At 43.3% G+C, this 26,790-nt stretch overlaps 1 protein-coding gene and 1 long non-coding RNA gene across 12 annotated transcripts in view; both read right to left on the reverse strand.

Moving 5' to 3' along the window:
* Window positions 1-36: 36 nt before the first annotated feature.
* LOC124313891 lies at window positions 37-1,706 on the reverse strand. 2 transcript variants are annotated; one of them, XR_006911044.1, is made up of 3 exons: window positions 1,540-1,706; window positions 401-490; window positions 37-177 (listed from the first exon to the last, which is right to left on the reverse strand). It is a non-coding gene; the product is annotated as an uncharacterized LOC124313891 (long non-coding RNA). The 2 variants fall into 2 exon arrangements; XR_006911045.1 differs by lacking the exon at window positions 1,540-1,706 and adding an exon at window positions 597-879.
* A 2,066-nt stretch (window positions 1,707-3,772) lies between these two features.
* Window positions 3,773-26,790, reverse strand: part of LOC124313864 (voltage-dependent L-type calcium channel subunit beta-1-like) — a 57,916-nt gene continuing 34,898 nt past the window's right edge. Inside the window, exons 1-11 of one of the 10 annotated variants that reach the window (XM_046778691.1) lie at window positions 14,011-14,655; window positions 12,147-12,191; window positions 10,857-10,973; window positions 10,327-10,446; window positions 9,469-9,712; window positions 9,045-9,285; window positions 8,340-8,505; window positions 8,165-8,263; window positions 7,750-8,074; window positions 6,768-6,812; window positions 3,773-6,258 (exon numbers count right to left, since the gene is read on the reverse strand). In XM_046778691.1, coding sequence (XP_046634647.1) covers window positions 5,747-6,258; window positions 6,768-6,812; window positions 7,750-8,074; window positions 8,165-8,263; window positions 8,340-8,505; window positions 9,045-9,285; window positions 9,469-9,712; window positions 10,327-10,446; window positions 10,857-10,973; window positions 12,147-12,167 — 1,890 coding nt within the window. In that variant the 5' untranslated portion in view covers window positions 12,168-12,191; window positions 14,011-14,655 and the 3' untranslated portion in view covers window positions 3,773-5,746. The other 9 variants (XM_046778692.1, XM_046778684.1, XM_046778682.1 and 6 more) reach the window with 9 other exon arrangements.

Consider the following 26,790-nt stretch of genomic DNA (forward strand, 5'->3'; position numbering starts at 1 on the left):
AAGTGCTCCATCGACAGAAAGTTGAATCCACCAGGAGGAATAGGTAAAAGGGAGTCCTCGTGAATACACCCACATTCACATGGGCGTACACGAGGACATTTAAAGAAAGGGGGATTGAAGAGATCCTTAACTCGGTCGACACTGGAAGGTTCTCCAAGTAAACGGGATGTTGTTTATCTAGATAAAAAATTTCAACAATGGGTTACGAAAAAAAAAATTTAAAGAAACAACAATCAACAACAAGCAAAGAAAAGTTGAAAATGAAACCAGGGATATATCTTAATTGTTAATAAACAGGAGAATTGAAGGCTACCATGTAATACACTGCATTTATGCAAGTCATGCATCATACAAAATCTGGCAGGTCACATGCAGATTAAACAAAGCAACGAAATATTACCTAAGCGATGATACTCTGAATCTTGCTGATGAAAGGAGGTCCAGCACAAGCAAAACTTTGGTGTTACGATGGCTAGCTTAGGTCTCAAATCTACACAGAGGAAAGAGTTACATGTAGTGTGCAAACAAACTGCCATGCTGACCATGCATCGACAAGGGAATAAATAATGTTAGTCAAGAAGTAACAATTCACAAACTTAGACAAGTTTAACTCTTCTATTTCAGCTTCCAGTCATTCCATTTTTATTTTCAGTAGGTAACCCGTCATCAAACAGCATGGGGTGGAGAGCATGACTGATGATGACGTCATCGTCATGGAAAGTTGACATGACGAAGACCACATTTTTGTCCTTTTATTTTCGTGCATCACGTCCCAAAAAGTGTTTTTGTCATTTTATTTCGTGCATCACGTCCAAAAACAGTGATAGTTCCGTTTTTCTTAGAAATCTGCTCCTTTTCGACACTTGTAAACGACAAAGAAAGCAGACGACGCTAATCTTCTAATTAGCATTTTAGCAATGCTTTATAAGCTATCGATTAGAATTTAAATCGACCCTTAATCCAAATCGCACAAAAACAATAAAAGCGGTGTGATCGCCAGCGCTTAACATCCACTAAACGGATCGGGATTATTTTACATAAAATTGTTCGTCTCAACAAATTTGATTCTGCCTATCCACCTCAGACAAAATAAAACAAAAAGTTTGCACGACACCCGCAAATAGACCGAAAAACCCGCCCTAATAACACCTTCCACTCCTCCAGGACCCTCTTGGAAGCCCAAGAGGGAATAAGCATGTAATAAGCATAAGTACGATATATATTTGTAAAACTGTTTTCCTCTAGTGTCAATAAAAATGCGGGGTGCGATATAATAGTAGAACATGTCTCCCACACACGCACAGACGAGTGCGGGGAGTGTCAGTTATATGGCACGAATCTTGGCCTAAATATTCGCACAAAATGTTTCTTTATTTTGTCATTATCCGGCGCAAGATAAGCACCACACATTATAATAAAAATACAAAACAACAGCGCAGATATAGCATTTTTGGCTCGATTTTTGGTTACCCATTTTGTTGGACGAAAAACTGGGTCAACATGTGTAGGCATTTATCTCAACTGGGAAAATTCAATTACCGGAAGTCAAATCACCGTGGAAATTGTTTTCTGGGATGGCAAGGTCGAATTATTAATGACGGCACATATATATACACGCGTCCGGTGTGATGACGTAGTACATCCAATCATAAATTTCCTTTTTTAAAAAAAGACCTGCAGAATCTGCAGACCTGCTGAATTTTTCGGTTTTCCTGCACGGAGAGAGAGAGAGCGGATGAGAATAACGGAGCGGAAATGCTGAGTACACATCCACCACGCACCCATGCAAATAAGAGGGAGACAATAAGATGTATCTACATAGCGGGAATAAACAAAAAGAAAAAAAAAGGGTTGGGTCTGTGTCTAAAAATCTATTGCCAGTTCCTTTTTTTTCTCTTGAAGCCTTACATATTATTTGTTTTTCGAAAAATATATGTTTTATTTTATCATTTCTCCCTCTGTGGGTGTGGGTTGGAAAGTCCCAAGGATTTGACGCCCCTTCCTTCGGCTTCCTCGGTCACCTATATCATATTGTTCGACTGGGGGGGGGGGAAATGAAACCTTTTATTGCGTTTGGAAAAATACCGAAAATTCACGGGAGTGAATTCCATTTTTCAAACTTTAGACTCGTGTTCTCTAGACTTGTGTGTCCCGTAATCTGAGATATATAGAAACCAAATGATGGGGAGGGGGGGGGGGACCCAAAATGGGATGGATGGAGCTGACAAATTGTACGATCGGAAATTAGAAATTGACTTTGAGTGAGGAAGAGCGGCGCTTCCCCCTCCGAAAAGGGGGGACGAATTGTGTGGGAGGAAGAAGAATATTATTGCTGCTATATCTAGCTGCGAGAGCGGACACCACACCCTAACGTCACGTGACCGGTAGATAAACTCCAAATGACTCATCTAATCCGCGCGTCAAAATTTAGTTGTACTACGCCTTTTATTTTTATTTTAAAAAAAACATTTGAATTTTTCATCGCACAATTTTGATTTTTTAAAAGTCTGCGCTGTTAAGTATAGATGGTGGGTACCTTCTCATTATGTGTGACACCACCGGAATGCAAGAGCGTCTGCACGTGAGTGAAAAAATCACGCCCGATCGTATAATACTGTTATGAATGCAAAAGGTTACATCTACAGCAGTCAACGGTATGAGGCGCCGGGTTATTTCATAGTCATAGTTGGCGCGACCTTTTGAAAAAATAAAAGGTCGTCCGCAGCTCAGTGTCGAAGATGCCGTTTCTTTTGTTTATCATAATCTGTTTTGGCTAAAGGGCAATTTGAATACGGAACAAAAACAAGACGGGAAAAAAACCCCGCATATAGCTGTAGTGTATATTAGCTTTTTGACTCTTGTTACTGTTGTTTTTGTCAATCTGACCGGAATTGGAACAGAGGGGGGGTTTTTCTCCCTTGTGTGTAAATCGATTACAGCGTCTTGCACAGGAGACTGGCCGTGCGTAGGAATAAATACAATATACTCTCCAACAGTCACCGCCCGGAAAGAAGAAGAAGAAAACAAAAAAAAAACACTTGATGGAGTGCATCCCGCTGAGCGAGTTGCTGTGCACCTTATGAGGCGGAAGAAAATGCACTTGAAGCGGAGAGGAGGAAAGCGCACTAGTGTAGTAGTAGTAGAACATGTGGGGCTATGCGAATAAGACGGGAAAATCTCGTTTGCCAAAGAAAAGAAACGACAAACAAACACAATTACAAGTAGAAAGTCTTTTCGTCGTGATCCTTTGTGACCTTTACTGTGCCGACAATCAATCCCCCCCACTCCACTCCCAGCAAATCCCTCCTTCTCAATCACTAACTAGTTGGGGGGACCCAATAGAGTGTCTTGTATGCTATAATAAGTGTGATGTACGTACCTGGTTTAATCGCATTTTGTTCTTCCGCCAACGTTATAACTATATGGATGCAGGTAGAGATACAAGATTCCATTTAAGTGCTGGATGGGCTGCGCCTACTCCATTAGCCGCTCACTTTATTGCAGACATCCAATAGTTGTCGCATCGGGTACTATAGGAACCCAATCGATTCTGGCGTCGATTCCAAATCGATTTCGCTTTTTTTTCTTTCCCCCCGCCGAAAGACTACCGTTCCCACATCCGCATTATCTCCTCCTTTTATATTATTTCCTTATATTTATATACAAACCGTGCCAGAAAAAGAAAAATCCCTTTTTTGAAAATGATATAAAAGAGGCTGCGACTATTCGAGGAAGAGGCTAGAGGGACAATAATCATAAACGACTGGTGATAAAAATTTCATTATCTGTATTTACAATGCAAGAAAAGAGATAAAGAGAAGAAAGGGGGAGGGGGTAAAGAAGTTGTGACGAGATTTTTCTTCTTGCTCGTTTTTTGTTTTTGGGCATCCGCCCATTTTTGTTCAAGTTCCACATCATCCGTCTTTCGGGTTGTCAGTTTTCTCTCGAATATTTCCGGTATATGGATCGATCATTTTCTTTTTCTTGTTTTGCTTTAGCGGGGGTAATCGGGAGGGCAAATCAAATACACCACACACATACACTCAGACACACACGTACACACACGAGGAAAAAAAGAGTTTTTTTTTTCTTCAAGAAAACTAGGCCCAAATAAATAACGATGAAATTGACGATAAAAATTAATTTTTTGGTGTATCAAATTTAAAAAAAAAACATAGCCATAAATTAAATTGTAGCTTTTAAAAATGTTGAATTGAAGAGCGATTGTATTTATGTATAAAGGGGGAGGACTGCCAGAGTCTACGGTCGTCACAATATTTATGTATAAATCTTTATACAGCATAGTATAATATTTTTTTTCTTTTTTAGTTATTATTTATTATTATTATATTAGTAGTAGTTTTCACAACACCATTCACAGATGGCATTCGAGGGCGGGGAGACCCAAAAAGCGGCGGGAATTTTGAAAAAAAAAAAATCAAATGAAATACAGAAAGACCCAAAAGGAAAAAGGAAGTCGAGGTCGTACCACTCCGAAATAAAACCCAAAAAATCTTCCATCTTTCACGAACCTGACAACAGTGTGGCAACCGAATATAGGACCAACTCAAAGGGAAACAAAATCGAACGATATGTACCTATCCAAATTTTGCGTCATTTAGGCATTTATATAAAGCCAACGACCAAAGTGCCGTAAAAAAAAACAAAAGAATTTGAAAAAGTTATTGAATTTTCTGCAAAAATATTCGAAAAAGGGAGGGGAGGAGGAGGGGGAAGCGGCTGCAATGCTGCATCCAGGGGCTTTAGAAAAAAATTGGACACTAAATAAATGTAAAAAGGTTTGATCTTTGGTTGGTTGCGAAAATGTTTGAACAATTACAAATAGCGAGCATCAAAACGTTTTCCTTGCAAAAAATCTATCGGGAATTTATTTATAAAATTGACTATCGTGTTTTGTTTTTTTATAGGCAGAAACTGAAAGTCGCCTAATCGGCGATTTTCACTGCAGATAAAAACTTTAGTTTTTGCTTGCTCGGCTGACGAGACAAACGGAGAGAAAAAAAAACTAGATGTGTGGCTAGTTCAATAAATTCCAAAAAATGGTCGATGACTTCCCTAAAAAGAAATGTTTGATTAAAAAAAAAAAATGAATGAATAAATCAAAAAGAAATTTTAGGGAAACAGTTGGTCGCTGATCTAATGACTAGAATTTCATCAAAGGATCAATCAAATCAAGGTCGGAGTGGTCAGTATCGGTGTGGTGTGGTGTGTAAGGCTGCGTGAAAGACGTTTACACGGGATGAGGAGAGGGGAGGAACGCGGATTTTGAATGATTTGAAAAAGGAGAAATCACGAGGAAATGAATTTAAAAAAAAGAAAAGAAAAGGAAATTCCAAATCCATTCAGCGACTCTTCATCTGATCCATCCACTTGGCTGCTAAGTCCAAAATCGCCGAACGTTCCGAACCAACTGAAAACCTAAAGAAGCGGGACGTTGACCGCGCCAAATAAATACGAAGAATATTTTGTTTTCCTAAGGAAGAAAAAGACAAAAAATCAAAAAAGAGAAAGAGAGATGGGGAAATAGCAACATGTTTTTTCTCATTATTCATTTGTCTCTTTTTTGGTTAGGTTTTGCGATCAAGTGTTTTCCTCTCCGCTTTTCACGAAATTTGTCAGAATCCGTTCAGCACCAGACGAAGAGAAAGAACAGAAAGACTCTTTTTTGATAAGGTCGTTCGAGCACAATTGTCGGTGAACTATTTATTTTGTTAATTTTCTTTAATTAGATGGGGTTGGCCGGCGTTCGCCTCACGTTGCGATGGACAGGCGACTGTGGGTAATCCGACTCCCGCGAGTGATGCCGCTGGAGAACACGGCCCCCACCAGACGCTCCGACCACTGGCACAACCGGCATATCGTCGACGTCATCCCATTCGCGTTGTTGATGATGATGTTGTTGCTGCTGTTGCTGGTGGAGGTGGTGTGATTGTTGTTGGTGTCGCTGCTGCTGTTGCTGATGATGATGGTGAGATGGATGGTGATCGTGGTAGTCCCTCTGGTGATGGTAGTCACGCATTTCACCCCGAGGATCACGCATTTCACGCATCTCACGGTAGTCCCGAGAGTCGTAATCTCGCGAATGAGTCCGCTGTAATTGCGGATGATGCTGTTGTTGCGAATGAAGTTGATGGTGGTGATGCTGCTGAGGCGGCAACGGCGAAGGACCCAAGTCCTCGTCTTGTTCGGCGTCACTACTCCGCGACGGACGGCCTCGGGTTGAATGGTAAGCCACCACTGGATTCGCACAAAGAATAATAATGTTATTTCTTGGAAATTTGTCCGAATTAATATTGGTTAGTAGAAAAAAAGATTCTAAATAAGGTGAATGTGTTGTGTGCGCTAAGAAATCTAATAGAGTAGTAGACTAGTAGTAGTAGTGTTAGTAATAGTTTGGCAAGGCTCTAATGATAATAAGATTGTGATTACATGTGAATATCCGGGGTGATACCGTCTAACCCGATTGCTGGAACACGGGAAGAAGAACAAAAAAAAGTTGGAAGGTGACGGGAGGTGAATAAAAAATAAATAAAACAGAAACAGAATATTTAGAACACGAATGAAATCATAAACGGCGACGCAGCAATAAGAACAGAAAAATCAATGGCTACAAGTGACAAGTTATTTGTCAACAAACAAACGTGAAATAAATAACCCGAAAAATGAAAGAGGAAAAATGTTGCCTTTTGTGAATTTTGTTTTTTCTTTTGATTGTTTTGTTCTGTCATTTCCATTTTTGTCTTTACCTTTACTGCTACGCATTCTCCCGTAAGATTCCGGCACTTCGACAGCTGTAGTCGAAGGAGGAGGAGGAGAAGAAGAAGAAGTAGCAGGAGGAGAGTAAAAGTCGTGTCGCGGAAGACAGCGGAGGAAACGAGATGGAAAGAGAAGAGCAAAAAAGGATGGAAGAAAAAAGATAAAAAAAGAAAAAGAAAGAGCCAACATTGAGACACCAAACTCACATAAGCAGAATGAGCATTACACACAAACATCCACATCCACACACACAGAGAAAAAAAAAACGAGAACACGGATGAAAAGAGAAATCAGAAAGAAAAGATTGAGAGAGAGGAGAGTAAAGACAAAAAAAAAATCTTATATATAAAAATAAAGCGGATCGATTGGGATCCAGCCAGTGGGAAAGCGGAGAGCCAGTCAGCTGAGCGTGAAATCGTGTGGGTACGTCTAATATAGTAGTTGAGAGAAGATAGAAATATATATATATATCTAAAGAGTTCAAGGTGCTGACTCGTGTGTCAAATATCACGGATTCACGCATCTTACTTCCTATAGTTTTCTGGGTACGATGATTCACTTTGGCCCCCTTTCATTCCCGCAATTCATTCGTATGGGAACCCATCCAACTTTTCCCTTTTCCTCCCCATATTGATTTGGTTCTTCTTCCCGAGTCATCAAAGAAATTGTGCCTTCCCTTCTCCTCATTATTTGTCGGTTCGAGTCATTTTTTTTTCTGTTAATTTCAGCATTTTCAACGTACGAGAATAACGCTTTGATGCACGAATCAAAACCCCGACCCCCCCAAAAAATAATGCGTGGGCTGGCTGGATCTCATGGATTCGCGGTGGCTGGTTCCGTACCGAGACGGAGAGCCGGAATCGATTGAATGAGCAGCTTAAAGAAGAAGAAACTTGGGAGAGCAACGAGTTGAAGAAAGATAAAGGATTTAAAGATTAAATTCGTCGTTTCTCTCTTCTTTCCGGAATATACCTGGCGGAGAGGCAACGTTCCGTCCGGCCGCTAATCGAGAGTGGTGATCCGGATGGTGTGTGGGTGAAGTGGCCGTGACACTGGCCGTCACCTGCGGCCGTGGTACGGTGGGTTGCGGCGGCGTCTTGATCGGCGGATGGGTGGCCCTCCAGTAGGCCTCGAGGTAGTCGGCGATGTGTTCGCAGGCATCTTCCAGTTGGTTCTCATCCAGGATGATATCGAACATCTCGGGAGGGCACTGTGCCAGCTTCTCGGCCGCTACCATCTGGACGTTGAGGTTACGACTCTGCGACTTGCCCCGTGATTTGATCAACCGCTGAAGCACCTGCACAATGGAAATCATTTCATTAGTTGATGTGTGTGTGTTTGATTTCTTGATCAAACGCAATTTAATGGCCCATTTGTTGTTTCATACTTTTGGGGAGGAGATCTTCAGATAAACTATCAAAGGTGCCAGCGAGGTCTTGGCCAATTGAGATGGATGATTGATCGTATCACAATCCAGGACGACCAACTGGATGAGGGGAGAAAAAAAATCGATAATTGAAATTGTTTTTTCTTTTTTGATTAAATGATAGTAAATCAATCACCTGAAGCGTTCTGGCTAACTCAAAGATTCGTTCAATCTCTGCCTGGACTTCGGCAATGCAGTTGGAACGTGAGTTGGACCGCTCCATAAGCGCCCGCTTTGAAGGATTGTTGAGCAGCGAGCGTTTGGCCAGTGAAATGTCTGCACTCACCCTCGTTATGATGATCCTGCGTCGTGGATAAAGACGGAAGGAAAAGTTAATAATTCAAACCCCGAGAAATGACACACACACAATCTCAGCAGGAGAGAGAGAAACACTGGCCGGAAAAGTTGGCCGTTTTGCCGTCTCATCTAGGAGTGAGATAGCAACGACAAGTCAACTCCGACAATCAAATAACTTTTGCTACTCCTCTCTCTCTCTCTCTCTCTCTCTCTCGCGGGCGCGGATGTTCCAAGTCTCATCCGACTGAGAAACAGACAGACTCATCTAAAAGTTTCTTGCGAAAACAGGGAGCTCGGCACCGGAATGCTGGCATGTTTAGATAGCTCGTCAACCAGCACATTTTAACCCTCTTAACCCCCCTCCGCTCGCTCGCTCTCACTGGATGGGCGTCGCATGACAGCCTCTTTTATTCCGTCGCGACGGCGAGAAGAGGAGAAGGAAGAGTAGTCAGTGCAGTCGACGAGGGAGGGATTATTGTAATGGTCCCAACTAAATGGAGCAGCTCGGGAAGAGACAGAGGCGAGGACGTCAACAACAACGCACCTCCCTTCGAAGCGGTGCTTGAGATAGTCGAAGAGAGCCTTCTGCATCATATCGGTGACTTCGTAGCCTTTGAGCGACGGCCCGACCAGCACCACGGGTCTCATGGAAGGCACCACATCATACGGCGGGATCGATTCCGTCTTCTTAAAGAAAGGTTTACGCTTTTCCTTTGAACCGGCCCCGCCGCCCGGTAACCCGCTCTTGTTCAATTTGGAGCCGCCCATCGAGTCGGAGTTGTCTCCTAGAGAAAAATAAAAAAAGGGCCATTGAGAAATGGAGAAATACTTTGATGAGACTTTCCAGATCAGAGAATAAATCAAAAGATAATATGTATCATATATCATTGTCTGTCTTTTGATCATTCCCTTCTCGGACTCGAATTCGTTTTGAATTTTCGATAAGAAAATGAAGAAGAAGGAAGAACCTGGTGTGGGCGGAGTGGATCCACGAGAATTGGAGCTTTTGCTATTGGAGAGGACATCGTTGAGGGCGCTGAGGTTGGACGAAGAGGAGGCCTTGCCGGCGTACAACCGGGAATTCCTCACCTGCTGCTGCTGTCCCTGTTGTTGCACGCGCAACGCCTCCAACTTGACCGGACTGGGTATGAAACCCACATCCGAATTCTCCTTGACTAGATTGCCGATCCACCAGTCGTTGTCGTATTTCTCCTGTTATGAAAGAATAAAAGAACCGAGGGCCATGAATAATCCAAACGGGATCCGCAGCGTAAAGATACACACAGACACACACAGACCAAAAAGAATCAAGGGCGAATCATTTATTTATTTAAAAAGAAAATGATTCCCCGATTCTCCTCGCAGCGACTCTCCCCCAATCCGATTATCTAAGCTCTTCCATATGGTTTCCGAGTGGCTGAAACAACACACTAAATTGACGGGGTTACACACACACAGCCAAAAAAGGGAGAACGACACAGCGACGATCTATAAAGAACTGGCGGAACTCACTGATGGAGTCTCTCTCTCTCGTCGATCAAACTGTGTAGGGACACCACCACCACCGCTCCGATGTTCCGTCACGAAAGAGAAAAGCAGAGAGAGAGAGAGAGTCGGGATAGACAGGGGAAAAGGGAAGAAAAAGCCATGGCAGAGAGAGAGAGAGAAAGAGGAGTTGGTGGGTCGATTGTGACGGGCTGACGGCGTGAGCGGGGGCGGATCGATAATAATGTCGCTAGGGGGATTGGAGGGGGGACTGGAAAGAGTACACACACACACAAGTCCTAACATATATACACACACACACACATCTATGTATATAATACCTTGATATGTAAAAAATCGCGGACGTTGAAGGATACGGCACTGCCGTGGACGGGCGAGTCATCATCGATCGTCCCGTCGTACGATACGTTGGTCCTCACGGCAAACGCCACCGGTTTAGTCTGTTCCGATCCGACGAGAAATAAAAAAGGCAAACAACGTCAATTTCAGTCGATTAAACATGATGCCCGTCACATCCCCAAACAAAAAGAAAATGTCCCTCAGCAAGAAAAAAAAGGAGGAAACGATCGAGACAATAGCCGACAACAATAGAAGAAGAAGAAGGAGAGTATGTAAGGGACTAAGGGTGAGGATGAAAACAAAACAAGAAGAAGAAGGAGGAAGCAAAAATCCCCAACATTCATCCGGATGCGGCTCATGGATCCGGATGGAAGAAACAAAAGAGGAGCCAACCACATAAGACGGCCCGCCGTCGAGAAAAAAAAAGGAAATAAAAAAGGAGCAGGCGAAAAAAAGGTTGGTTTCAATTTTCCAGGTTTTCGAGCGGACAAAATAAAATGGCGCAACTCACTCTTGCTTTGTCGAGTTGGGCCAGGGCCAGGCGTTCGGTTTCCCGACGGAGCGCTTCACGTTCATCGTCCAGCGACAGATCCGACGAAGGCTGCGAGTAGTTGGAATCGGCCGAGCCCTAAAAATGTGACAACCGCACAGACCGCCAAGGAAAAAAAGAAAGAAAAGAAAATGAAATAAAAGATGAAACCAAAAAATTTATACAAGTGAGAAAAACGATATCAAAAGAATTCAAAACGACGACGACCATCCAGCAGGAAGGGAATTGAGGAGGTCTGACTACGAATAGCACATTTCTATAATCATCCGCCTATATAGTATATATCAATGTAAGATGTGTCCTCTACGGGCACACTAACGGCCAATAAACATGTCTCTAGAATCTAGATCAATGAATCACGAGAAAGGAAATGAAACTCAAAAAGAAAATGAAATAAAAAAACTATTATTATCGATCAGCGCTACGTTCGACGTTTGATTTTTCGATTGAGAAAAATTCGAGACCTGGTCAATTGAGGATTGAGGAATGAGGAGTAGTTCAGAGGAGAGAAGCAGGTTCGTCATCTAAACATCCATGTTTTTATGTCCATCTTTTGTTTTTCAAGTCTCAAAAACACACAAATCCACTAAAGAAAAAACGAAGGCCCAGGTCAACTTTTTCTGGCTGACAACGCACTGCAGTTCACTAAGTGAAGTTTTAAAAATTTCGGACACACACACACAGACACAGCAGACACACGAAGAGTTTAAAAAAAATGGTTCGAGTCGAAGATTGTCAAGGAACACACACACACACGAGAGTACGGCAGCGCCCGACTGGCAGCTCTGGTGGCATACGACTAAACTGGCGGTTCTAGTAGCTCACGAGAGTCCCTCGCTCTCACTCTCTGCGGACTCTCTACACGCCAAAGGCAAAGCGAATCCAGAGGAGCCGACACACGTACATAACATACAGACGAACCAACAACACAGACAAACAACCAAAGAAGAAGAAGATGGAAAAAGAAAAGGAAAGAGTCAAAAGAGTATCTAGACAACAAGACTATACAGAGCAGTAGTGTATATATCTGGTCCTTGTGCGCCTGAGCAAATGGCGGTGTACACCACCATGACGACAAGTTCAAGCCAGCAGCCAAGCCCAGCTTTGCAACAACCATACAGCAGCACATATACTACTATCATCCATCCTATATAGAGAAAGAGACGGTGTGTGTGTGTGTGTGTGTGTACAGCTTTATGTTGTTTTGTTTTTCTGTTCTTCTCCTACTTGTGTATCTCATCTTGTTCTTACCAGCGGCGTGTACTTGGACATATGTGACGACTCTCACCACCACCTCTGCAGCAGCAGCGGCCATCAAGAGAATGAAAGAGATGAAGAGATAAAAGAGAGAGACAGACAGAGCGACACACACATAGATATAGTATAGATAGATAGATATATAAGACACACACACACACTACTACTCATGAACATGGCAAATGATCGTCTCGCTTCAAACATTAGTCTCTCTGGGCGATGGTTTCCTTCTTCTTCTTTTCTCTCTCTCTTTCGTGTGCTACACACTACAAATGTTCTTACCCGACCAACGGCTTTCTGTCTGCGCTAATGATCAGAGTTGACGGCATCAGAGAGAGACGCAGAAGAGAAAGAGGAAGAATAAAATAAAGGAAATTCCGCTCTGTCCCAATTAGAAAAGGTCGTCTAAAGAGAATACAAGAGAGAGAGAGAGAACCGGCCGTTGCAGGCAACTGAAATGCACTGGTGCACCGGCCCGGCCCGGCCCGGCCGGCGACGGTCAAACAGATTGACAAGACTCGACTTTTGCCACCACTCCCTGGGCTGCACGTATGAGAGACACAGGGGGCAAATGGATAGAAGGCTTTTACCGGGGAACGGCGTAAATCTTGTTACAGACAAGCCAATCGATGCTGCATCACCCTCCACACGCTCCTTGCCCAGCACACACTCACTTTCTTGCCTTTTTCACCTAGAAACATTTTTGTTCGACCCTTTCGTTTTACTTCTCTTCGCCTATTTTTTTTTCCTTCTTTATCCTCGACGCTCTTGGGGTTTCCGAAAGGGAAAAAGCCAGTCCCGCAGTGACGTCAATAACTGGCCTGGCAAACAACGGCACACGCAAGTAGTACAGCTGGACCAACATTGCCTACAGTAGGATTGAATGACGGAATCAATAGACTGGAGGGACTAGGGGCACACGGAGAGAAACCACACACCAACAACAACAAGGAAAAGAAGAAGGAAAAAAACAATCCAATAAAAATCAAGTAAAAAAGGGGAAAAAAAAGGAGCGAGTCCTCGACGACAAGTCAGTCGAACTGAGGGTGGGGTTTGCCCGGATGTGTGCATGGCACAAGACGCGATGGATGGGACCCGGGATTTGCAAGCCAAAGCTGATCGATACTCGATCGGCCACTTTGTCAACTGATGGCGGAACGCGCGCGGTGCCCTGGTACCAAAGTCCCGGCCATTCATCTTCTTCCTTTTTCTTTTTTCTTCTTCTTCCTTTGCAGCAAAGGGGGGAACCCAAAAACTCGAGGTCGACTAGCTCCTTTTTTTTTCTTCTAGCTCCTAGCTGTTTTGCTGCTGCTGCTGCTCCCCTTTTCTCATTTGGAGGTTTATATTCTCTTTCTCGATTCTAGGCTTTGATCCAAGAAAGCTCAGCGTAAATATCACGGAGAGAAAAGGAAACTAAAAAAGAGAATCCCAGTAAAAAACCATCAGAGGGAGAGAGAGAGAGTCGTTTCTTGGCCGATATGCCACAGATCAATCCCGGCGATTCTCACCCGATTCTGTCATAGCTTCTCATCAGGACAAAAAAAAGGAGAAAAAAGATATACAGAATAGAGGCAGATTTCTCTTCTTCGTGGACTCTGAGCAGGTGCAGAAGTTGATTTTCTGCTTGTTGTTTCTGTGACACAGCTGCACGAAGAGAGAGGAGAGAGAGCATGTTGTGCATGTCCCATCCCCATGTCCCATCCCGGCATGAACCAAAACATACACACACACACACACACAAAGTCTACGAGCTATTCTAGAGAAAGATAAATAAAGCATTTGCAGACCAGATGTACCTAAAACAAACAATTTCAGATGAGCGAGTAAATGCAATCCAGAGACGTAGAGTAACTTATACCTGAGTGAACAACTTATTGTAGCCCTGGTTGTATCCCATCGCAATTGGTCATCAAGCACACCAACATAATCCGTTCCTGATCTCACAGCATCAGGAGGACTATGGGCGCAAGGTTAGGCAATGTTGTTGTTTTCAACTCTCTGTCACACAGCAATCAAGTCCACAAGCTGGGCTGCCACTATATCACGAGAGCTCACGAACCGATTTGTGTATAATCAATGAGAAAACGGTCACGACATCGACCAAAAAGTTTTCAAACGCCGAGCAACTCTTGTGTGTGTTACCACACGCGAACTCGGCCCGGTGTAAAAGGGGAAAAAATATCAAGGAGCGAAGAAGAAGGGGGGAAAGAGGGTGGAGGGGAGAATAAAAAAATTAGACACACACACACACGAAAAGGATTGCCAGGAGGGAACGTGCCGGGAAAGAAAAAGTCAAAGAGAAACGTTCTTTGGCGAAAAAAAAAAACGCCGCTCGACGAAGAAAACGAACGACGACGAACGAGAAAAGAGACAGACAGAAACTCGCGGGTCGTGAGCGAGGAGAAGGAGGTAGTAGTAGATTCTCTGCTCACGAAAAACCCCGAAGGGAAGATCAATAACGTCGACTGCAGACAGCCAGTGTTGCCATTTCTCGTTTTATCTCGATCGCCGTTATTATTATTATTATTATAAATATCGGTTGTTTGTTCATCATCAAAAATGAACGCACCTATAATCACCGTTTGTTTGGTTTTTCTCCACTTTTATTTTTCGGTTTTGACGAATTCGCCGGGATTATTCAATCGACTTTTCTCTCCACAATCGGCAATTAAGAAAAAAAAAATCGAAAAATTTACGAGAAAGAAAAGAAAAGTAAAAATCGATCGTCTTTTCTCAATTGTTTTTCTAAATCTCGGCGTGAATCGAGTGGCACATTAAAAACCGGAAAAAGAAAAAATCAAATAGCCTTTTTTTCTGAACTGGAAAAAATAAAGAATAGAGGCTATTAGCAAAAAAAAAGAAAAAGAAAAAGAAAAAAAGATGAGAGCCGAGAGAAGACGAACGTCACTCGTCGGGAGCGGGAATGAATGGGGCTTCCGCCGCTCTAGCTTTTTCCCGCACACTCTTTTCTTTAGCTTCCTTCCTTTTTTGGGTCGGTCGCCCGAGTCTACAGTTGTAGGATAGTACAGTGTGTGTGGATGTATTTTACACAGCCATAGCTGCTACTGCTGCTGCTGCTGTTGTTGTTGGGTTGTCGAGTGCGCGGACACGGTGAACGACAAGTTACGTCATCCAATTGAAAACGAGGGTATAGACAAGCGGACCGTGCCGGGCGGCTCGAGGAAATCATTGCAGACATTTTTATATACACTTGGCTTATTTACTAACTCGTATGTCTAAGCTGATTTCTCTTTGCTTTCCGCTTCCCCCTTTTCATCTTCTTTCACGCTCCTTTGATTTCCCAGTCCCCCCCCCCATCCGTTTATTTATTTATTTATTGCGACCGAACCCCACCACCTACTCTCCTCTACTGTCTTACAGTGGAGAGGCAAACGCCATCTGTCGGCACGCAGGAATTCCCGCCGGATGTCTACGCCCGTGAACCCGCAAATTCGATTTCATCCGTATATAAATACATGTACATCCGCGGATCGCTTGCTGCCGAGCGTCACGCATGACAACTCAACCCCGAAACGCCATTTTCATTTTGAATCTATTGTTGGCCAATAGAAGAAACCTATATACGCAAATGACGCAATATTTTTTTGGTATACCAAATAAAATTTAAAAAAAAAAGAAATTGCGGAATAATAATGGCGGAGAGATTCCTTGCAAGCGATACAATAAAAAGGAGGAAATAAAAATAAACAGACGAAAAAATGTTTCCCGCTAGCTGGCGGCCTGTGGAAGTCTTAAATAGGTCAAACTTGTCTCAAGTGGCTGGGGGGGGGGGGGGGGAGACTCTGGGGTTTTCTCTCTCTGGCTCAAGCTATATTTGTACTTCCCGCCAACACACACACGTACAAATCCAGCCCAGTCAGAGCGGGAGTGAGCCCAGCAGAAGAAGAAGCCCAGAGACATTTTCAGTTGAGAGAAAAAAGACATAAGAAGAGAGCTGGGCGATGAGAAGGTTAGGAGGGAAGGAAACCTTAGAGCATGTTGCAACCAAATTCCTTGACGACGGTGGCGAGGTGAAAAAGTTTGATGGGAGCTGTGCACAGCACTAACTTTGAGACTCCTCGATGGCGGGTGGGTGGGTGGTTAAAGTACTCTCCGCATACAGTATGTATAGCACATGATGTACATACACGAGCACTACATCAAATAAATCAATAATGGCTGATCGATGAGCATCGAGAGGGGGAACGACGACGGACGGTCTAATCATAAACGAAACGACAATTTCCACTATATTGCGATATAATAATAAAAAAGGGAAAAATGCCATGTTGTGTACACTCTCTCGCTGTACATGGTGCACGTCGTCTAAGATCTAAAACGGAAATAATATTACAGGGGGAAAAGGGGGCCGATACATCAACCTGGCAACAACGATGGGGTTAGTACGATACGTTACATTTTAAATGTAATAGGACTAACAGGTAGATATTATCTATAAATAATAATGGCTATAGAGTCGCTATAGTTGAGAGCGGTTGGGTCTCTAATGTGTCTACATCTCATCATCATATAGAATAGCCGTGTGTATTTGTTGTCGTGTTTGTTGACATGCTCGTGTTACCGTTGGGCCACGATTTGGGATTAGTTTCACCATCTAGTTCTCTCTGCTGCACAACATTTAGACATTGCACGTGAAAAATAAGGTTGAAACTGACATAGAAAACAACTCTGATGTGTGTGTCGCCCTAATCAAAATGCGAGAGGCCGGCAGTCGGTTCGATTCACGAGTATTAGGTAATTGAGGTATAATATTCATAAATGATTATGATTATGATTATACCTTGCGTTTGAATCCCAATGGTGAGTAGGTTTCCCGGCGGAGCACGCTCCGCCTCATACTCATGTTGAAAGGCTTCTCTTTCTATTTTTTGTCTGTTGTTGTTGTTGTTTTATTCCACGGGTCTCCCGTCTGCTGCCGCTACTTGGTATATATATATTTATATATTCACTTGCTGCACTGTTTCACTTATTTGCCCGTTCTCTCTTGGCTGGCCGTCCCCACCCGCCAGCCTGCTGCTGCTGCCGCTGGTTATATCGAGGCTATATATTTATACATAAAGGCAACTTGGCTATGCTGGGCAACTCGGATATGTGTGTGTGTGTGCAGGACCGTGTGGCTGGAGGGATCTAACGGCAGCAGACGAGAGAGAGAGAGAGAGAGACTGGAACCACACGCACAACTGCTGCAATGCGGAATAATGTTTCTAATGTCTATCCACCAGGCCTCGAACCATTTAGACGGGCACACGGAGAATTCAACTCGTCTCACTACAACCGCCAACCCGCGACCAGCACAACCCCCCCTCGAATAAACCAGACGGAAAAAGTCAAATTCTCCGACACACACACTGTTGTTGTTGTTGATGTTGTTGCAACTTTTTAGGAAGAAGAAGAAAGAAGTTAACTTGATTTGCGAGCGGAGCCAAAAGGCCAAAAGCGACTTTTTAGATCATGGCGTGTGTGGCACTTTGATTTCCCGTAAGGGCCACTCGAAATAGTGGGGGGGAAATAGAAACAAAAATCCAAAAGGAGGAATAAAGAAACAAGGGCGATCCCAATTCACGAGGATCGTCTCGTTCAAACTGCGGACGGAAGCACACACACGATCCTCTGTACAGACCGTCCGACCTTTTCTCTCTCTCCTACAACAGCCAATGGCAATCGAATCAAACACAAATGTTTTCCCCTTTTTTTTCTCTCCACACGATGAAGAGGGAGGTGGAGTTTGGTTTCCGGCGGGAGTCACGCTGGAAACGGGTGGGTGGGTGGGTGGGGGGAGAGAGAAAAAAACTCCCGAACGAAAGGCAAAAATGGTGTGTCTAGAGTTCCCAGAGGAGGGAGAACTGACTGACTGGTAAACGCTGGGCCAACCAACAGCCCCCACCCCGAATAAAACGCAGAGACTAGACGTCGACTGCTTTTCAGAGTTCAGCTACTGCAGCCCCTTGCAGCGGGAGGACGTGAACTAAAACGGACCGCGTCCAAGTCTCAAATATATGTACGCAACAAAACAACAACAACAAGAGAGCGGCCGGCCCGAGGAGCTCTGCTGCAGAGCTCTTATCTGCAGACCCGAAGTTGTGTATAGTGTGCGCTTGTATTTTTATTTCTATTTTTTGTTGTTTCTCAAGTGCTGCAGGGCTCAAAACAGTCGTCTACTATTTAGTTTGACACTATTGCCGACAGGCGGCCCGCGCCGGAATTTCCATCTCATCCGCCCTGTTGTTCAAAAAGTTGTTTCCTCTAGAATTCTTTGATTTCTCTTTTCTGTTCGGTAGTTTTTCAACAGACTGTTTGGCTCATTCCTCCGAGAAATGACGTCACAAGCTCACGACTGTACATCACATCACATCCCGTCCAGGTCCAGCCTTGGACAATAAGTCTTTTTTTCTCTTTCTTATAGAGAGAAGAGTGTCGTGACTGGGTCAGAAGCCAAACGACCAGACTGGACGGTGGGTGCGGATGGCCAAGAATAGCCTCTCCATCAAAAGGAGAGAAGGGGGGGGGGCGAAAATGTGTACAACGGACGGACGGGCGGGCGGACGGACGGGAGAGAAAGGAAACATCAGACGTCCAAAACACATAAGGGAAACAACCAAAAATAAATACAACAAAAAAAGAGGAGGAGGAGGAGAGAATACAATACGATTCGGCCAAAAACCATTTTGAACTTTAGGCCGAATGATCTTTTGACGATATACGATTCGGCCTGTTGAAAAAAATGAATGATTCGGCCTGTTGAAAAATTGAATGATTCGGGCAATTATTTAAAAAAAAAATTTTCGGCCATAGGCCTTAAATTTATGAGACGATTCGGCCAAAAAATTATTCGCCAAGTTTTTTGGTCGAATCGTATTAAGGTTATCAGACGATTCACGGCTGTTCAGGGCTATTCAGATAATAGGGCTGTCAGCCATTTTACCTTTTAGGTTTATTTGAGCAACTAATTTTTTACACTTAATTTTCTTAATGGAGCAGTCTAACATCCTGTGTTGCCATCAAATTTGTGTCCAAAATTGCCAATCAGCGTACAGCAGCTTTAAAACGCTGTACGCTGATTGGGCCATTTTGGACACAAATTTGATGGAAACGTGGATATGTGACTGCTCCATTGTACAACGTCGACCCACAGCACCAACAAATTCTAACTTGCAAATGAAGCACTGGGACATTATAAAGTATGGATAGACGTTAAGAGTGTTCCGAGTGTTCATCAAAGGCAATTAGTAAAATTCAAACTAGATTGTTGACTATTATAGACCAAATTATTGGCGGCAATCCTCCGGCCTTCTCCCTCCTTCAATATAATGGTTGCCAAATTAAAATTTTGTTTGGCCGAATCGCACAAAATCAATAATTTCGCATTCGGCCACCAGTCAATTCAAGAATAGAAAGAAGTCTGATCAATTGGCCGAACAGTATATTTTTTAATTAATTACTCGCCATTTTTGGCCGAATAAAAAACATAAAAACAAGGCATTGGCCGAATTGTATATTTCAATGTATTTTTCCACTCATACGATTCGGCCTTGGCCGAATAAAAAACTCAGAAAAGCGGCCACAATTCTTTGTTTTTTATTCGGCCAGGCCGAATCGTATTTTTTTGGCCGAATCGTACGGTTACCGGAGGAGACGGACGTTGCCCGTGTGTCCGAGGGTTCACGGGTATTATCGACCCTGTTGGACCAGTGCGCGGCTCCTCAGGGGGTGGCCAGCAGATCCAATAAAAGTATATAGACGCATAGACACACACAATGTACGACGACTACTATACTACTACTACAACATATCTAATAATCAAGTCGATATATCGACAAATTCTTCCTGGGCGTCATTTATTATTATTTCGTCCGGCAACTCAACAAAATCAAACAAAATTCATTGACGACTTTTGCTTTAAAGTTCAAATGGACGCGCTTAATTATCCATTTATCGGCCGGGCAAGTACATTAAGAGCTCGTCTACCCGTCTTGGCTGGATGGCAGCGGCAAGTATAAATGCGGATTAATTAGCTACTCTCTCCCTCATCCGCAGGATATATGCTGGCCCGTGCAGTGACGTGCAAAACAGGATTTTTGTTGTGCGTGTGCCGTGGAAGAAGAAGAGCCGGGCGCATATCGATCGCTGCATATTTCAACGCTCTTCGACTGCCAGACCTTTCCCATTCGAGTCGGGAATTTTTGAACGGACCCGACCTTTTGTCTGTGTGCGTCTGACGGATGTCTAGTGATTGCCTCCGGCGCCCGCCGGATAGATTTCCCCGTTTCGTCAATGACTAGTCATATTTTATGAGCGGCGGTTGTTGTTGTTGTCGGAACAAACGGCCCACGCACCGTTTCTTGATAAATCGATCGCCTATAATGTCGACCATCGCTCAATTCGATAGATGAAATTCATTGATGCCTTTAAGAGTCGTTATAGCCACCGTATTTACTTTTATGATTCCCAATGAATTCTAATAGCCTTAAATTTAATGGGGTTATTACCGGAATCCGTTTGGCGATGCGGTGGAGGGATCGCAATGAAATGGCCGTGATCGTCCAGCGTCTGACTCGTTTCTGCGACAATCTTCGGCGGGAATTCAAAATGTGCTGGGCGGCATTACTGATGATGCTAGTCCGGCGGAACATTGTCCCGGCTGGCCGGTGGACATTGTCCTCCATGGAACTGCCTCTCTTCTCAACCGGAACGGTTAGCAAATTTGGGGGTTTCGACTTGAGATCCTCGTCGGATGAGGCCCTCACCGAAGGGGTTGCCGACCTGACGACGTTGCTGGCGTCGCTTCTGGTCCTCCTCCGCATCCCTTCCGCCTTTCCGTCTTCCGCATTCTCCTCCGCATGGTCCCCCTCGTCGGCGTCTGCACCAGCGGCCGCTCCTTCCGGTTGCTCACCTTCAACAATTTCTCTGTCCTCTTCTTCCTCCTCTTCCGGCTCGGGGAAGAGCCCGAAGCTCTGCAGCGTCTTCAAGAAATCCTTGGAGAGGAACGGATTGAGCCGCTGCTGGAGGTCGAGCTCCTCCGTGTCTTCCAGGAGCTTCTGGCGCAGCGAGTCGACAATGTCGTCGGTGTAGTTGCTGTCGGGATTGCGGTAGTCGTGCTTGTCGGAGCGGAGGACGATCCTCGGCGGCGGCACGTCGCTCCTCTTCTGCAGGTAGTAGGAGATCCACCAAGTGTCGGGGATGGTCGGCCGCTTCGCCATCTTCTGGGAGAAACTGCTAATAGTCGACTGCGTCGACTGGCGGTCGTCCACCGTCGACTCGAAGCTGAAGCGGATGGTGCGGCTGCCCCTAGATGGCGTCGACTGGGCCTCGGCCGAGACGCTGTTATGGTAGAGAGGCTCCAGCGCGAAATGTTCATCTTCTTCGTCGAATGTGTCATCCTCTTCCACCGATTTGCTGATCGATTGGCGCTTGAGCGACAGCATCGAGCCCTTCTTCATTAAACGCGCCAACACCATCATTTTTTGAAATTTTTAATTTCTTCTTCGACTAAATTTTCCCACTTGTGCGCCTCTCAATCGCTAACCAATTAGTTGCGATTAACACCACCACCACCACCGGGTCGGAGAAACTCAAGAGTCGACCAGTTAAAAATCCCCTCCTCCACTTGTCACAGATGAGGGAAATATGAGAAAAACCAATCGAAGGAAAAAATTAATTTCTCTCCTCTTAATTATTTGGCCGGAATAATTTTTTTGCACATCAGCCTGCGCTGCTACTGCTGTTGAGGTTTGGGTTTGGGTGTGTCTCTCTCTATTTGTCTGGTCGGAGAAGAAAAAAAAGGTGAGAGGATAACGAGCCACTCGAGAGAAAAAAGGACGGGCGACGCGACCTATAACGATATGCACCCGGTTCAAGTTGTTGTTGGCTGGGTGGGGAGAACTAAAGAGAGAGAAACGATCGGCTCCTGTCGCCAAGAGCTAATCATTGACTGAAAAAAACAACTCAGCCGAACAAATTGAAAAGAAGAAGAAAGAAAAAAAAAATCTTTTTCTTTTTTATTTTCTTCTTTTGATCAAAAAATTGAGAGAAACTTCACAATTCTCTCGGCGTCTCTATCAAATAATTTAAAAAAAATAAAAAAAGCTAAATAGAAGAAACCGGATTTTTCCCAACACCTTCTTCTTTCTTGTATACATATTAGTTGTCTCTAAAGCGGAATAACCCAGTCGTGTGTGCTGCGGGTGGTGGGTGGGGTTGGTTGTACTATACTATTCCAGGGATCGTTAAGGATTCTTTTCACGGTCCGGCTGAGTGAAGATAACTCGAATGTGTGTCTGTGTGTGTCTATAAGGAAATTTGTTCACCCCTTTTTTATTTTTATTTTTTATTTCTTATTTCTTCTTGATATATTCCAGAAATTCATTTATTTCCTTCGTTTCTTAATGAGGACCAGAGGAAGAAGAAAAAGAAGAAGAAAAAAACAGGAAACTTTTTATCACAACTCTCCCCCCGTGTAAAAATTGTACTTCCAACTCTACTCTCCTCTTCATTTATTATTTAAAATTGGAGGGGAAAGAAAAAGAAGAAAAAATCATTCGCTCTACATATCTCGGCATAAAAGAGTGTGTGTCGTATGCGTGTAAAAGAGTAGAAGAAAAAAAATAAGCCCACGCACACATACACGTTTATAGATACAGATGTTGGGGAGCGCGTTCGTTCATTTTTCACCGGAAACTCCGTTGGGCTGGGCTGTCATAATGAGATTTTTTTTTTGCCTCTCTCTCTCACTGGGCTAGCTCTGCCTCCTCCTTTTTTTTCTCTTGAAGTCTTATTATCAAATGTGTCGCGTACGTTTGTACATGTGTGCAAGATGGAGGGGAGAGAGGACGGCATATTAAAAAGGGATAGAAAGTCGTCGTCGTCGGTGTCGTCCCCTTCCAACTTTTGCCTTTTGATTTCTTTTCTGACTTGTCAAAGCTTTTTACACACACACACACACACACACACAGAGAATCAATTATCATTCCCTTCTATGTATTTGAGTCGCTGCGTGAAGGAGCCATTTGATTCTTTTCTTTCATTCTTTTCTATTCATTACTATTCCTCTTCATTCTTCCTCTTTCTTTTTCTTTTTTCTTTCGTTCTGCTTATATAATCAGCAGAAGGAGGCGGAGGATGGGAAGAGGGGGGGGGGGGGACGTCGTCCGGATATTTGATTTCAGGTTGATTTCAAATCGCGTCGCTTTGAATCGGAAGAAGAAGAAGAAGAAAAATTTTTTTTTCTTTTTCTTTTTTTCTTTCCCCCCTCTGTTCATTTGCATATATAGCTTTTTAGATGATTCTTTTTCTCATCTTTGTTTATTTAGACGCAGCAGTCTCGTCCCCCACCTCATTCTCTTGATTTATATTTATATTATATTCTTCTTCTTCTTTTTCTTTTTCTAGCCATTTGGATTATTATTCATATGTGTATCTCTTGATGGCAAAGAACTAGGCAAACGGCTGCTCCCGTATAGGCGGCAACGCCCCATTCGAATGCAGATGCACATTTCCCGCCCTCTCTTCTCTTGTATCTCTCCCACTGTTGCGATGCGCTTCTTCGTCTAAGATTTCTTCTATCTATCCCGACGAGGAGTGTTGGTGCCGAGAGGAGGAGGACAATGCTGGACTGAACCGCCGAAAACTAGTGGCATTAATAAATCTATGGACGGGAGTCAAATAGATCTCTTACAGCGCACACTTCACCTTCTCTCTCGGGGCTGCGTTGGAAAACATTTCCTCATTCGTCAACATTTCCCTATTTGAAAAAACTAAATCTTTCATCTGATCGTATTTGAAAATAAAACCCGTTTTTTCTCTTCTCTTCTTTTGTTTCATTTCGTTCAACCTAGCGGCTAATGAGAAATTTACATTGTTTATTATTTCAGATGATTATCTCGTGAAACGGTGGGGAGACCGGTGGTCCCTCTCGGTACCAGGAGAACGTGATTGGTCGATGGCCAATCTCACCCGGAGGAAACAACACGAAAAAGGTGACACGACCAATTGAAGACCGTTAAAGACTATGAGGAAATATTTTCATTTGATATGTTTTTTTTCCTATTGTAAATTGTCGTGTCACGAACTTGATTTGACACAATTTCACAATTACCTTTTTTTTTCCTCATTGTTCATTTTTACACGCCAAAGGTGAATTTGCGCTGCTCATTATTATGCATAACATACCGAAAGGTAAAAAATTGAAACGGGTCGGGAGTTTTACTCCCTCTTGCCAATAGATGGCCTTGCGTCAGAGTTCTTTCAAACGTGAAAAATCGGGAAAAGACGTGCAAAATAAAATAAATCCGGGAGTGTGAGTGAGTGCACGTCTGACCGGTTAATGTGACGAATTATGATTTTGGCAAATGTTTTTATTCCGCATAAATAAAACCCACGGGGCGATTTTCGGATACCGACACATTGTGAGGTACGGGAGAGAGTCTCAAAACGACATTGTCACCGCGGGAGTGTTGGGGTGTGTGTGTACACACAGAGACGGACAAAGTTCTGAAAAAAAGCTTATTCATCCGGAGCAGAGCTTTTGGTTGTTAAACTCTTCGGAGAAAGAAAATAAAAAAGAAAAGAAAATACTCGTGGAAGATATTCATTTGAGAGTGCGGGCTCGTTGCGGTCTAATAATAGCTTTGGAAAACGACCGTGTTGGGAGTCGGAAAGATGTTCGAGCCACAACAACAACAACAACAACACCAAATCCTTCCTTCCTGTGTGCTCTAGTCCCGCGTTCACGTCTGCTCTCAACTGTTGTGGAGAGAGCAGATCGGGACCAGCAGACTCACTTAATCACGGGGCGTTCGTGTTGAACCCAGGCAACAACCAGTCCAGTCACTCAATGTCTCCCCCCCCCACACCTTTTTCACGACGCACGTTATACAATAAGAATATTTATTATTTTACAATGCTTCCCCCCGTCCTCCTTTACCTCACGTTGAAATGATTCATCTCGTTCAACATTGACATTGTCCCAGTTCGGGCAATGGAATTTTGAAGGAAACAAATTTTGGCGGGGTTTATTTTACGATTTTGTTAGCGGTCAAACAACTTTTTGTGTGGCGCAATTATTACAAAGCTCTCTTTTGGGCGATGGTCTTGAAAAAACAACGTGAAGGAAGAATGTGGGAGTGGGTGGAGGGGGGAACCGCACATCATATAATAATTCCCAGTGGGAAAAAAAGGACGAACCGAAAGCAAAAAAATTCGAATCAAAATTCTAATGGAAACATTAAACGTCTCTATGACATAATGTCAAAGACATTTCGGGAGGGGGTACTACTTGTGCAACATTCATTGGGAATATATTATTTAGGCATTTCGTGCTGTGTCTCAAATCAGGCGAAGAAAAAAGGGACGCCGGAGAATGTTGAACGTTGCGCGTTTTTATTTCTTTTGACGCTGGCACTAAAAATAAAAAAATATGAAAAAAAAAAAATCCTTTTTACCTCTGCTCTGCTCTTATAGGTTTGTTATATGGTGTAGTAGTACATCGAGGAGGAGAAAAAAAAATGCAAGGGGTTACCAAAGAAGAAGAAGAAGAAAATGTTTAACGATCGGTCGTCATTTTTGTTACTTTTCCTTCGGTTAAGAAGAAGAAGAAGAAGAAAATAATCCGAGGCGCATAACAGACGAACAGGGTCAGCGCGGCCATCCGCCAGTTCTCTCTCTCTCTCTCGGCGGAGAGGGCGGAATACATAACACACTTTGCATTTCTCTCGTTAAATGTCTGTCTGTCTGCCTTAGATGCGTCTATAAGTACCCAACACAATAAACACACTAAAAAATAAATAAATCTAAACTAAAACGGGGGGTTAGAGAAAAAAAGGCAAATTTTATTTTATCCCTTTTTTTAATGTTTCTCCTTTCTCCTTACACATATATTCGACTCGTCGTTGGCATTAATAAACGAGCGGGGAGAAAAGATAACAACCGCCCCCGTTGAGTTTTTTCTTTATTTTTTAACCCCCGCACGCGCTTATATAATGGAAAGAGGGGGGTGAATCAACAACAACAACAACAGCAACCTGCATCGGGAAAAAATGTTTTCTTATTTAGAAGAAGAAGAGAAAAATTCTTTTTCATTGGGTATTTTTTTTTTTTACGATTTTATGTTGCACACTTTGATGGGACATGGGGAATGTCCGTCCTTCTACATCCCAAATTGGCTGTTTGTACCGCGCTCTTTCTCTCTCCTCTCTCCGCGTACCTAGCTATATCTATCTATACACACATTATTATTATATTACTTCAAAGAAGAAGAAGAAGAAGAAGGAAAAATTCATTTCGGTTTTTTTATGACGGACATGTACGTGCGTAAAAAGGAATAAATAAATAAAAAAAAGAAGAAGAAGAAAAAAAAGGGAGAAATTTATTATCATTATTATTATTTATGTGTATGAAACGCACTTAAAAATAAAATAGCCGAAGATATAACACACACGGGTACGGGAAAAAAAATATATTTTCCGAAGAGAAAAAGAATTTTACTTTTTTTCTTTCAGCTTCTCTGATTGCCTTTTTGAATATTTTCGAGTAATTCGAGACGCGCGCCATTTTGTGAAGTGAAGCGCGAACCATCCATCGGATCAAAAATCGAAATTTTTCTCTCAGACTAAAATATCTTAAT

This window comes from Daphnia pulicaria, chromosome 10 (genome assembly GCF_021234035.1).
Source record: "Daphnia pulicaria isolate SC F1-1A chromosome 10, SC_F0-13Bv2, whole genome shotgun sequence".
NCBI classification, from domain to species: domain Eukaryota; kingdom Metazoa; phylum Arthropoda; class Branchiopoda; order Diplostraca; family Daphniidae; genus Daphnia; species Daphnia pulicaria.